The sequence below is a fragment of the Oryzias latipes genome, chromosome 5, assembly GCF_053564925.1.
Source record: "Oryzias latipes strain Hd-rR chromosome 5, Olatipes_Hd-rR_3.1".
NCBI classification, from domain to species: domain Eukaryota; kingdom Metazoa; phylum Chordata; class Actinopteri; order Beloniformes; family Adrianichthyidae; genus Oryzias; species Oryzias latipes.
In genome coordinates, this window is record NC_136241.1 from 31060249 (window position 1) to 31073992 (window position 13744).

The 13744-nt window shown below is 43.3% G+C and overlaps 1 protein-coding gene across 3 annotated transcripts in view; it reads left to right on the forward strand.

Annotated features, from left to right (window-relative positions):
• foxp4 (forkhead box P4) overlaps nt 1-13744 on the forward strand; it is an 86433-nt gene that overhangs the window by 30341 nt on the left and 42348 nt on the right. For all 3 annotated transcript variants that reach the window (XM_023954651.2, XM_020702951.3, XM_078946701.1), the window contains one exon: nt 779-958. In XM_023954651.2, coding sequence (XP_023810419.1) covers nt 788-958 — 171 coding nt within the window. In that variant the 5' untranslated portion in view covers nt 779-787. The remainder of the gene's footprint in view (nt 1-778; nt 959-13744) is intronic.

Consider the following 13744-nt stretch of genomic DNA (forward strand, 5'->3'; position numbering starts at 1 on the left):
AAAAGTATGCACTTGTGTGTGTTAATTTCTAAAACTGGATGAGGCAGAAAGACGAGATTGAGCTCGTCATTAGGAGTTCACAGCTTGCGTGCTTGTGTGAAGGTTTGTTTTGTTTTGTATTAGCCGTCTTGTGTGTGAGCTCGGTACGCTCGTGTGTGCCTCCGTGTCTCTCTCCCACGCTCAAGCGCCTAACGATGGCAAATGCTCCTGTGTGTTTGCCAGGCGTTGTTTCTCAAAAACAACAACACATCCAGGAACGACTCGTTTTGTCGGGTTTTGTGGAAGGAACACGCTCTAATTAGAGAGGCCCTCTGAAGGTGCATCACACAGATCTTTTCTCAAAGACCAGCCAGCTCTTGGCTCACACACAGCGCACACATGCCACTTCTGATTACTGAAAAAAAGTGTGTGTCATTTAAGTTTACAGCACAGTATTAACAGCCTTGTCAGTTCAGATTTGCTGCTTATCTGATGCTAATCCATGCACACACATCACTACACCTATTCACATGCAGAGGGGTAAAAAGTTTCTGGCACAGGTGTTGCTTTGCTGTCTCGCAAACATATGTACATGAATCCTGCACAAAATAAAAGTACGCACACACATCACATTCTCCCATGCACGAGTGTAAGCCCTCGACTCTTTCCGTGTGTGCTTGAATTTGCTTTACTTTGCTGCTTTATTTGTTTTACCCGTTGGGAGCAGGCATTCTGCTCAGTCGGCCCTGGTTACTTTTGTTAACCGTATCTGCGTGTCCGCTCCCCCCTTTGCTCTCAGGTGCCAGTGATGATGGTGGAATCAGCATCTGAGACCATTCGAACGACACCGTCCAACCAGAACGGAGTCAGCAGCCTCAGCAGCCAGTCAGATGGAGGAGGAGGTAGAGAGGGCGGGTCCAATGGAGACGTCAATGGAGAGATTAGTCCAGTCGACCTACTGCACCTGCAACAGCAACAGGTGTGTGTGTGTGTGTGTGTGTGTGTGTATGCATGCTTTTGTGCTCCTTACTGATTGGGGACCCTTTGTGTACTTTTGTGTGCATGCCATGCATGCCTACAACATTACTGGTTAACATGTTTTACAACGCCTTTGCGTGCAATCTAAATGCATAAGCGGGGCTCATTTTGTGGAACAGCATGTACACACTGAGGTGTTGCGTAACGCACAGATGTGACAACAGTTTGTTGTCCAGCCTGTAGTGACTGTCAGTCTTGCTCGCGCCAGCAGTTTGAAGCTCTGACAGGTTGTCTCGACATTTTACCGCTCTTATGATGTGCCAACTAATTCCAATTTGACACACTTTGCTATAAGGAATCACAGCATCAGGTTCCCACTGGTATTACATTTCGAGAAATAGGAGGAAGTACTTTTAACTTATAGAAACCAGTATTGCATGTGTAGGCCTGCACAAATTCCACTTAGGCTTGGATCCTTAAGGATCAGAAGTGTTAATGTCACTGTTTTAAAAGTCAGCTCGCTTGATTCTTTTTTTATTTTCTTTTTTTTTTTTTAGTTTCACTGATCCATGGTGTTTGCATGTATTTAACACATCAGATCCCTTTCTTGCCAATTAATCTAAGTGATTCATCTCTTCTATCACTCCTCTAAAACTTACACACTTTTTCACACACATTTTAAGAATCTGGCCACTGTGTCTGCCTGATTTTCCAAATTTTTCCTGGAACATCTTGGAAATTTTTCCTTCCTTCAAATTCTCTCTAAATAAATGTATCTTGATTGCTTTCTGAAGAACCTGAACCTCCCAAAGGCCACACGCACTCACATATAATCCTGACATTATTATATTAGTCATTTCTGCGAGGTAGTTAATGATGAAGATCTGTAGAGTTACAGATGTTTTGTGTTTCTAATTGCTGAAGTTGCTGACAGATTTAACCATTCTCACTATGCCTGTAATGGAAGTGGTATCCACCCGTCACACAGGGTCAGTGTAAGCTCTAGGCTCTCTGACACCACCTGAGTTTTGAGTTGAGGAAACCCAGGGGGAAGAAAATCTGGGTTTCCTCCCTGCTGCTAAAATTATTCCCTCTAATTATAATTATGGAGCCTTAGGTGAATGAGGAACACTCAAAGCCCTTCACTCCTGTCCCGCTCCCCTTTCTGACTGCTTCCTCACCCTGCTTCCTCAGCAACCTTCAGCAGAGGACACACACATGCACAAACACACATGTATTAACACTAAACTTTTAGCTCATACAAAGCGGGTCTTTATTCTCTGGGATTTTTTTTTGTGCACTCTCTATGTTTTTGCACCTGCATGTGTGTATATAGATGTGTGTGTGTGTGCGTACATGCTGGTATTTCCTCTCTTGAGCGGGTTACCAACCACAAACATTGCTCCCTCTCGCTTTCCATCTTCTCCTCTTCCTCTCCCTTACTGACTTCTTTTTCCTTCTATCCTCTCTGGACCGTGAAAAACAAGCACAACCTTTCCTCCAAATTCCAATTTTCAGGTCACAAAAATGTTTACACCCACCTTTGTCTGTGTCAATTAGCCATTTAGTGTAGTTTACACTTTCAGTTTAACTCTTTAAAAATAGTTTGATGCATTAACGTTTTGGGGTGTAGCTTTTGGTTCTGTATACACAGATATTTTTGATATTTGCCTCTATAGATGCACTTTTATAGGGAAGTGAGTATTGCTGTTGTGTGTAGCATGCCAGCTGGCACACACAGGCTGTTAAATTCTTAAAAGTCCCTGTCAGTCCTGATTAGTATTAGCAGCCTTTCACTTTTTGCTTCCTTCCTCATGGTATTTCGCTGCCTGGAGAACATGAAAGTGCTGTTAAGACCAACTGCTTTATTGATTGTTTTTATAAACACACATATTTAAATGTGAAATTTTCCAAATGCTTTTCCGTTAACTTTAAATCATGAACATTTTTACAGGACATTGAAATGGTTTCAATATTACACATGTAAAGTACAGAAAAGGTTTTACAATGGTTTCCTTGTATTTATCGGAGTTTGGAAAACAAGTGTGACATGTTTTTGCATTCCCTTTTGTACTTTTTGGTAGTTATTTCAAGGGCATACATTTGAAAAGCTAGTTAAACTATCTGCCTTTTTTAATGGGGAAAAAATGTAAAAAAAACAATGAAGCTCTTTTAGAAAAATTGGTGAAATGGTGTCCTTTCTTGATTCTTTTTACGCTCACCTCCATCCCGGTTTAACTCGGTTTTGACGCAGCCGTGTTGTGTGGCCACACAGGCTTCAGTTCTAACCCGAGCCATCACCTCAATGTCTCGGTTAGACCTCTTCTTCCTTCTTTTCCATCCTCCTCCACGCTTGAGTCCCTTACCTGAAGGTGTTGTGCAGACAACTGTTTGTGCTTAAACACCATGCCGGTGAGCACTGGAGCAGAAAGACACACCAGCTCCCCTCACACACAGAAGGCCTGACAGCCCTGTGTTGTCGGGACACAAAGCCATCTTTTCCTCGCGGCCCTGGTGAACCTGGGAGAAATCACCGTCATTGTCAGCCATCAAACCACATGGACTGGCCTCTCTGTCTTCCGTGTCTACTTTTCACAGACAGATGGATGGATAGATTTTGCTGGTCTGTGTTAAAATTAGGAATTGGGTGTGTGCGTCGGAGGGCGGGGGCTACTGAGATGGGAAGAGCAGTCAAAGGAATCAAAGGTAAAAAGACGAGCAAAAAGCCAGCAGGGTGGGGTGGGAAGATGGGGGGCATTAGGAGGCTGGAAAGAAGAAACAGAGGGATAAGGGAGGGGTGTAATGCTGAGACGTGTCAGAAAAGGGCGCCTGGGCCTCCCTGTGGAATGTGGCCTGTCTGCCTCCCCAGAAAGAACAGAGCAGGAAAGAGGGAAGACAGAAAGTGGAGGTGGGGGCAGTTTTGCCCCATCATCGAGGTGGGTGGAGGGGGCGAGGAAGAGAAAACAATGAGCGGAGCTGGACAGTGTAGGGGCAGGAGTGGAAAAGTGAGAGTGTAGAGGGTAAGGCTCTTTGCTGAGGAGCCGGGTGTGGATGTGAAATGATGCATAGCAGTGGAGAAATGTAAGCAGGATAAATCCTAACAAACCTCAAAGTGTGTGTGTGTGTGAGTGTGTAGGTGGGAGGAGGGTGCCCTGACGAGAACCAGGTGTCTTCAATTCTCTCCAGGTCTTTAAGTCTCCATACCTTTTTTCTTCTCTGCAGATGTGAGTCCACGTTTTAAGCACTGCACCGCCCCCTTCTTTCCTCTCACCCAATCTGTCTCCTCCCTTTTCTGCTTCATCAATTAATTGCCTCTAGTGATCCAGCAGTTACTGCTGTAGCAGGAATGAAGAGTAGATGGGGGCAAAGAGGTGTCGTTTCCTCTTGAGAGTTCCACTCATCAGTCGGTTAAACCAGTCCTCCAAGTCAGTTTTTTTTTTCCTTTTTCTCTGTCGTTTCTTCTCCCGCTTTGGCTCTCCTCCACACAAATAGAAAGTGAGGAGCAGATTGTGGTAGTGGTCTTCTTTCCCCTGAGGTTGAAAGGGAACATTGGTTGAGAAAAAGGCAGCTTTAGAAATTGGTTTGGAGCTTCGATCCCCTTCCCCATTTGTCATGTTCTGTTTTTTTTTTCTTTCTCCTGTTCTTCCCTGGCTTCGCTCTCTCGTGTGTCCACTCACACACCAGCAGTCATTGTGTGTCCCCCCTCTCTCCAGCACATACTGGCGGTTACACACATGCTCAGAGCTGATGTAAGTTAATGAAGAGTGTAATTAAGGAGCCACAGTGATGACTGGAGATCAGGGGGAACCGATACAGATCTCAGATATACACAAACACTGATGAAAGATAGCTGAAAATAAGTGCGTTTGTGTGTGTGTGCAGTTGTGTGAGTTGGGACAGATGTATGAGCGGCGTATGTGTGCTTACAGACGGTAAAAGATGCTGGAAGATTCAGATAACGTATGACTTCCTGTTAGATTGGCTAGACTCAATAATTGTATGGGTGGAGGTGGAGGGGCGGCATCGGAGGAATATCTGGCTCCTTAGCTTTGCTAAATAATTGGAGGTGAATGCTGGTCACCGGGACAGCTATGTCTTGTTCGACCCCCAGCTCTTCCCTGAGTTCATTCTCAGGTCAAGAGTCCAGAGGTGATTAAGGGGAAGGAAAGGCTTTAAAAGGAAAGAATTAAAAAGATAAATTTTAGTGATATACACAGTTTATTATACTAAACTCCTGTACTTGTGCATGACCGGTTGTAGTCAACTGTGTCCTGCTGACAAGATCGTCCATTCCTGCATCCTACCGGACACTAAATCAGTCCTGTGCCTCTCCCTGAGTGGTGTCACCTCCTAAAAGCTCTAACCCGCTCTGGGTCGGGCCTTCCTCTTTATGTGAGAGGTCAGCAGAGTGCAGGGGTCATTAGAGGTCATGCTGAGACAGAGGAGGGGGAAGTTGGGTTGCTTAGCATCACAGGACACCCACTGCCGATGCCGTAACTTTACAAAGAAGCCCATAGAACACCAACTTCCTCTTGAAGTCCTGAAATCACCTGCAGCCTTCTTTATCCTTCCTCTACCATTTTTGCTTTCATTAATCTTTATTTCAGTGAAAACCCAATTTCATAACAATTACTTTGCTATATAATAAACATACAAACAAAGGTTTGTTGGAGTGTGATGGCTTTCATATTACTTCCACAGACTTCCAGTTTTTTCTTTTTTTTCCACCCATTGAGACCTAATTCTGAGATGCTGAGATGTTGTATTTATGAGCATCTACAAAACGGTTTTACTGCTTTTTTCCAGCTAGGCCGTGTAATAATCGCAAAAGTGCCGCATGAGAGTTGGAGAGCAGATATTTGTTCACACTACCAGTGTCCTTTTATTTGCTTTGCTTTTGTGGGTTTTTTTCAAAGACATTGGTCTGGAAAGAATGCCATAAGGCTACAAGTGCGATAGCCAAAGAGTAAATAGTCTGAAGACATGGTCCGTCTGGTCAAATGAGCCAGCATGGACACAGTCACGCACAGCCGCCATGGCCAATCAAGAACCTCCGAGTCAGAGAACAGACAGAAGGCAGCAGAGACGAGATTGTTCAGAGTGTATCTGTGAGTGTTTGTGCCGTTTCTGTTGTGGAAACTGAAGTAATGCTCTCATACCTGGGTATCTGAAGGGGCTTGGTTTGGTTTGGTTGCCATGGAAGTGTTTGTAACCACTTCAGTGGGTAGGTCAGGTTGTTCTGTCGGGTAAATAACACACACACACACGCTCATGCATGATCCAAGACAAACACTTCTCACAAAGAATCCTCTGTATTCAGAGGGGTGAGGAAAAAAAAACTGGCAATTGTTGACTCTAAGTTGTCAAATAGTTAGTTATCACTATGGAGACTGAAGCCTTGATCAGACACTAAAATCCACCAGCCTATGTGGTCACATCCCCGTTACTGATCAGTGATGGTGGTCAGCAGAAGTGTGCTCTTACCCTAACACTTCCTAGGGTTAAAAAGCACAAGTCATAACTGGATTGAATGGACATGTGCTCAGACGATGGGCTTCAAGGTTCATTAGGGGCAGGGCACTGATACAATAAAGCATCAGTTTGCAAGACCCCCCAGCCAACCCAACCACACAGTTCACGCTGGGTCCTCCTATCAAAGTTCCGGTGCCCTCTCCTTCCTTTCAGCTCCCATCCATTCTTCCACTCCGGACTCACAGAAAGAGATGGACACAGCAGAGGGAACAAGAGCAAAACCAAAGTGTGCAACACTTGCACAACTGCTAGGCAAGCAGTTACCCTGGAAACAGTTTGAGATCCCAGGATGCACACAATGACCAAGCTAATATACACACTGCACATATAAATCTGCAGAGGCCTAAAGTGTTGCTAATTAGCTAGTCTGCACCGGCTCTTTGTGTGAGCCATTTTAAAGGAGAGATTAGAGTCAACGGGGAGGAGGATAGGAATGTAGGTCTTCTCTTTCTCTTTCTGCCTTCCTCTTGAGCACAGCAGCCTTTTTTCATCTGATAGACAGAATGCATTTATTGTCTTGTTAATTAAGATTTCCATAACAAAAAAAATGAAATGAGGAAAAACAAAATCACAAAAATAAGTAAAAAGTACATTTTGAAGGGGCTTAATTTAAAGGTAAGACGGGTTTTTTAAATTATGGATGTGCTGAGCACATTTTTATTTCATTACATTCGTCTCTGTTATTCATGTATGAAATACAGGTGTAAAAGGATTATGGTTTGTTTTTTTGTTGCCACACTTTTTCGGAGACTTTTTGGCTTGAATTTGCTTGGATTATATTTTCAAAGCCTATGGCCAAATTAAGGTTCCTTATGAGGTAGTTTTAGTGTTACAAGCTTGTTACTTACCTAAAACTTGACCTATTTTGGTTTATTTTAAAATTAAAACAAAATAGAGTTGTTAAATTCATTAAGAAAAAACACTGAAGCTGAATGAATACACATAGTCTTAAAATGACTTTTATCTGTTTTTTAGATAGTTTGAATTTTTTTAATGGGAACCTTTATTTACTTTATTAAAAAAAGACATGTAAACAACATAAAAGATAAATAATAGATTTTAAAAAAGTATTAAGAGGGTAATATGTAAAACAAAAGTGCTTATTGAAACACTTACTAAATCATAGCCAAGTACTTTTTTTTTGGTTTTCATTTCTCTTTTTCTAAAGGACACTCCACCCCGTTCCTCGTTTGGGGGAAGTCGAACTTTCTTGTTCTTTTATAAAAGTTGAACTTGTTGAATGCCAGCCCATTTCCTGTATTTGTGTGTCCTTGTGTGTGTGCGGTAAGGGTGGGTGTGAGGGTGTGTCTATCTCCATCCCCACCGCCACAACCAGGTGTAAAAACCCTCTGAACCGAGAAACTTGAAAGTTTTATTTTCATCAAAGCATGCAGGCGTAGGCTCATGCTTCCACAGGCCAGTCGCTTGAAGTGTGTTCCTCTGTTGGACCAATAGGTGTCTGACTGTGTACGTTTGCCTTTGTGTGTGTGTAGGTGTTTGTGTGTATGTGTGCACAGGGCTGCAGTCTGTTTGTGTATGCATGTGTTTTCCTTCTGTCTCCCTGCTGAATCTTGGCAGTGTCTTGCATGTGTTATTAGTTTGCTTTCTTTCTTTCTTTTTCAGGGGGCTGGTTATTAATAATAAGAGTTAAACAGCTTCCATATGTGAGGCCTGGTTGCCAGGCTAGTTCTAGCCTCATCAGTCTGGCCTCGCACAGGCTTTCCTCTCACAAGTTACTCGGGTTGGGGAGGAGAAAAAGCTTACACTCTGGAGGACACCCAACTAAGACCTAACACCTAAGTAGCCTTGTCTTTCGAGAGAACTTAACTGTCCAACTTTATGCAAAATGAAAGCTAAATATTACAAGGCACACTTTCCGTATGTGAGTGTCTGTGTGTGTTTTCCTCTCTGGGCTGGGTCTGTCTAGAGTGAGGCCTTCCTCTCCTGCCAAATGAGCTGTGCTGAAAACCGCAGGGAAACGGCATATGTGTATATAATGTATGACGTGTATTTGTGTCTGTGTGTGTAAGGAAACTGCTGTAGAGCTATTTGCCATCAATTAGCCGCTTGGACTGAGATGTGGCCCGCAGTACAGAAGGAGCTGTTTTTATATTCCCAGTAAGGGAGTTCCTCTCTCCGTACCTGCTCACCTCATCATTATCTTTAATCGTCTGATTTGTTGTTGCCCTATCTCGTCAACCGACAAAAAAATGAGCCAAAAATCTTCATTGGAGGTTATAGATTTCTTTTACATGTGGGATTCCATATTTTTGCCTATGATATAAAGCAGTCCAGAGTATTCCATCAGCCCTTTTTTATGACCACGCATACACCCCCGTGAATCAATGCAAACATTAGATGAGTGTCGGGATGGAGTTGAAAAGGAGACAAGTCTCACCAAACAGTTTGGAAATGAAGAGAACCATCTGGAAAATGACAGCATCCCCCGAGTTTACAACAGGTCCCCAATTGTGAAAAATAGTATATGAGAAAAAAAAAGAAAAAGAAAAAATCGGTCAGGCTTTTCAAAGATTACGGCATATTTTGAAGTTCTTTTGGAGTTTGTGTTTTTATTGCGTTGGCTCTTGCATGCGGTCTTTCCTCTCTTTAATGGTCAGTCTGGGCTCAGGGAAGCTTGCTTCAGCCGTTTTAAAACCTCAGCTCTTAAACGGTGCCTTTATATTGCGGAAACATTACATTAAATAGCTGAACGGGATTGCCGGTGGTGGGTGGTTTCCAAGGTGTCCCAGATTGTTTCTACTTGGCGGCATCTGAAACAAATTGAGGACAGATTTGAGCCGCTTATACTCAATATGTTGAGGAACAACTGGTTTTAAGTCCATGTTCCCATGGTTAATGACAAACGACAGGAAAACTGATGAAGGGAGGGGGGAAAGGACCTGATTAAAATCAGAAAAAAGAGCTTCAAATGGGAGGTAGACTCAGTAGAAAAGAGAAGTTCTGCTAGGGCATAGTTTATCTCTAACCCGCCGTGAAATTGACAGGCTTTAGAAAGGATTTGTTCAAGCCGTCCCTTTTGCTGTGTTTACCCTGAAGAAAACCAAACCCCAGATTTTTCTGAAGCATACACCCCCTTCACCATTTCCTTAATGACACTGTTGTGTCAACTATACACAAATAAATTAGTCCAGGGCTGACGTAATGACTTGCACTAAAAAAATATTGTTGTTTTTTTCTTTTTTTTTCTTTTCTCAGTTTGGGAGCAGTAGCTTGTTCTTCCTGTGCTTGCTGCTATCTGCTCTGCAGACTTTCCCCTTTCCGTAGCTGCAGACCAACGTACACTTCTGCTCCTACAAAAGTCTGTCTGAATTCAACGTCTGGTGGAAATTAAGAACAAAAGTGAAATCATTCACTTTAAACTCTGGTCACACTCAAGACTTCCACTCCACTTTATTGATGACTGCTGTGGAATGGATTCTATGAGACTGTAAATCGTTTTTATCCATTTTTATTGTTAGTTCAAAACTATATGTGGAGGCTTTAAAGAAAAAAAACCTTCTTGGTGTCTATTGTAAGGTAAACAGTTCACCTCTAGTTAGCATTTACGTGTTCTTTATGACACTAAGTGGAAAGTGAGGGTCATCCCATGAGGTCAGCAGCTGCATTCACAAGGCTTCCATTCGTAAGCCAAGGCAATCTATTTTAAGACTTTCCCGATCTTCACTCATAATTTACTGTGGTGAATGAGGGAATGGGGAACAGATTTGTAGAGATGAGAGAGGAAGGGAGGGATCAGAGCACAAGAAAGACCCGGCACTTGAAAAAAAGATGCCAAGTAAACTTCTTTTGGAGGTATACATCATGTCATGACGGCAAGTAAAAGGCAAGAGACAAGTAGCATGAAATAGATGGAGGGTAGTGAAAAAGAGAATGACTGAGAAAAGCAGTCTGGTTTTGTTGTGACTGACAGTGATGCATCTGATGTGTGAGATTCCACAGTGATTGGAACACACATATGCGCCACAAGACCAGGCGTGAGCACCGCAGAAGTCAAATTAGCTGCACGTCTTTATCTGTTTAGCAAATTAACATGCCTTACAGAAGGAGATACATCTAAATCTGGTGTCATCTTCTTTCTGATCACGATCCTTTGAGTTTTAAGAATAAAAGAAACCCAAGATAAGGGAAGCTGAGAGCTGCTGAACGGTGAAGAACAAGGTACAAGAGTGTAAATAAAAGTAGCTTTGGTTTTATGGAGTTTGAAGACATATTTGGTGAGGACAAGCAGCGCACACAGATACAAGGGATCACGGAGACGACCCAGGAGGATGGCAGCATCTCCTCAGCTCTAGCCTGGCTTTCAGCTTCAATGACAGCGCTTGAGGACAGAGATTTAGAAAGCGGGAAGTGTATGTGTAAGTGAGAAGGGGGGATCCACTGTTTCTTTCTGAACCCAGTTTCTCCCACTGATCCAAAATCAGAAAGCATGCAGACCTGTTGAGGGTCAGCTGGGTGTGACGAGTTCTTTGTTGTATCTTTACCCCGAGTCTATTTAGTAGTCTGTCGCTCTCTCCTGAGGAAAAAAGCAGAAGGAGGAAAAGAGAGCAGCTTTACAAGTTTTGCCCCCACTCAATCTGGAGCCTGTAAGCGGGAATATTTGTTTGATGCCCAGGGAATCCTCACCTCAGACTGTCATGATCCAGTCCAGGGGTTTGCAACCTGAGGTTCCAGAGCCACATGTAGCTCTTTTAACCCTCCATTGAGGCTCCCTGGTTAAAGAAAAATAAAAAGTTTTGATTTAAAAAGTACCTCTAAAATTAAAGTGAGTTAAAAAAGAAAAAGTAAAGTAACACATAACTCTGCAAGGCTTCTGCTAGCATTGCCATAATGCTCCAACAATCCATCAAGGGTTCAGTATTTAGTTTAACAAAGTCGGACTCAAACATCTTGACAGATTTTTGAGCTTCATTGGCCACAGAGAATTAATTGGGGGTCGGTAAACTCAACCATACTGAAGGTCAACTAGATTTTAAGGAGGATTTTTCTATTTCTGAAAATTCAATTAATTTTCAGTGCTCCTTTTTAGTGCGTAATTTGCCTCTAAATTGTGGCGCAGAGTATCCCTGCCCCATCATCCATCTATATACACGCACTCCCATAAGCCTAGAGGTGCAGTTTCAGTGTGCTTACAGGTGCAGTTAAAATGCAATGTTGGAGCAGCTTTGAGCCAGATACCAGATGGAACTAGGAAAACAAAGACGTACATTTATCTAGTCATCTACAAGCAGATGCATCAGAATGGAGCGGTGCAGGGAGCTCGTGGGCTGCCAATTGTAGCTCCTGTGTCTCTCCTACAAGTTTTTTTTCCCCAATAGATTGCTGCTGATTCACAACAGTTAATTAATGAACAAAGAAATGCTCAGAAATGCATTCTCGAGGTTAAATTTCTTAATATATTTCCTCTTTTATCAAAAATGCCACACAAGAACATGTTTAAAATACCAAAAACACAATTGTCCCTGCGTTGAAGGCTGCAGACCCCTGATCTAGTCAAACCCAGTTTTTAACTTTTGGTGCTTGCTCTTCCCTCTCATCCTGACTTGTTCTCCTTCTCTTTTTCTCCTCTTCATGTGTGCCTAAGTAAGGAAATCTGATACCACCTGCCTCCCCCTTGCCCTCTTAACTCCCTCTACTTCTTGCTTCTTCTTCCCCCAAGGACAGCCCACTGTCTGCCCCAGGGGCTGTTTGTCTATGGGGGGAGTATGGGGGATATGCTAGAAGGGGGGGGGGGGGGGGTTTGTTTCGTTTTGGCCATCAACAATGGACCTCAGTCAGTGCTGACGGATTACTCCAACATATGGTACCCACCTGTCTCTTTCTTTCTCCCTCTGCCCCCCCCTCCCCTTCCTTAGTTATGCCTTTCTGTTTAGATTTCTTTGCTTATTCCTGCATTCTCTCTCCCCGTATCACCCAAACATGCGGGGCGGATTAGAGACCAAATTCATCACACACACACAGACCTGTTTGCTTTAGCAACCTGATTCTGACACACACAAGCACGCACACACCAACCAAGCTAGGCAGGCCTGTTTGTTTTCATTTTCTTCCTATTGGGGCTGAACTTATATCCACTCATCTCATTCTACTTCAGTAAAAGCAAAAACCTGTTTTTAAAGGAAAGAGTTTTAACACACGAGCTTTAAAATCATCCTGTATCTTCACACCAAACCTGTTTTCTTTTGCTAATCGATGCTCCAGCCCTCCTTTCCCCATTCCATTCACCATCGTTATTTTAGGCACTTTTAAGAGTTTTAGTGAAGGGAGTCAGAAAGTAGTCGTTACTATGTTGTTGTGTGTGTGTCCTTGTGTGTGCATTCATGTATGTGCCTGTCTGACCCTGCTGAATTAAAAAATGCCCTGTTATTAAAGGCTGTGTCAGAGGCGATGATTTACAGAGGGGAGCGATGACAAGTCAGAAGAACTCACACACACCGAACTGACACACACACTCACACACTCTCTCTGGGCTCTCTCAGGCCTCCAAGCTGAGCAGTGACCTCCTCACCCTCCTTCCCCTTCCTCCGCCTCCCTCCCTCCCTCTCTCACTCTAATAAAACCTGTCTGACACCACTGATGTGTGCAAATGTGTGTGCGTGCGGGTGTGTATATGCATGTGTGCTCAGCGGCAGCACAAAGACTCTGTTGTTGGGCCTCCCTCTTAGGCCTCCCTCATATTTTCTTTAAAGGTGCAGTGCGCCCCCAAGAATGCCACAAGGGGAACGGGGAGTTCGGGGGGAAAGTAGCTTGCGAGGGTGTGTGTGTGTGTGAGTTGAGGGGTTGATAGAGTGGTTGGGGGTCTCAATGAGGAAAAAGGCAAGGAATGAGTGTGAAGAGTAGGAATAAAGGTGGAGGGTCAAAGAGGAGAGGTTCTTCTTGATAAAGTAGACATGAGAGTTTTTGGCTTTGGTTGCAGGTGGCATTTAGATGTGCGTCCCCCTCAGTGACTGAGAATGCCAAGTTTTGATCTTCTCTAACAGTTAAAATAATGAAACTTTTTTTAAAATTATTTGATTGAAGCCCCGCTCCAATTATGCAACTATTTTCTAAGCTTTTCTAGTGGTCTTTTAACATAGCCTAAACAAGAAACTTGTGTCGTTTTTTTGGACATAGTTTCTTCAGAGCGGCAGGATTCATTAGAACAGTGTTTTTCAACCTTTTTTGAGCCACGGCACACTTTAACCTTGACAAAAATCCCGCGGCACACCAGCATCCCCAAAAAAAAAAAAAAGCAGAA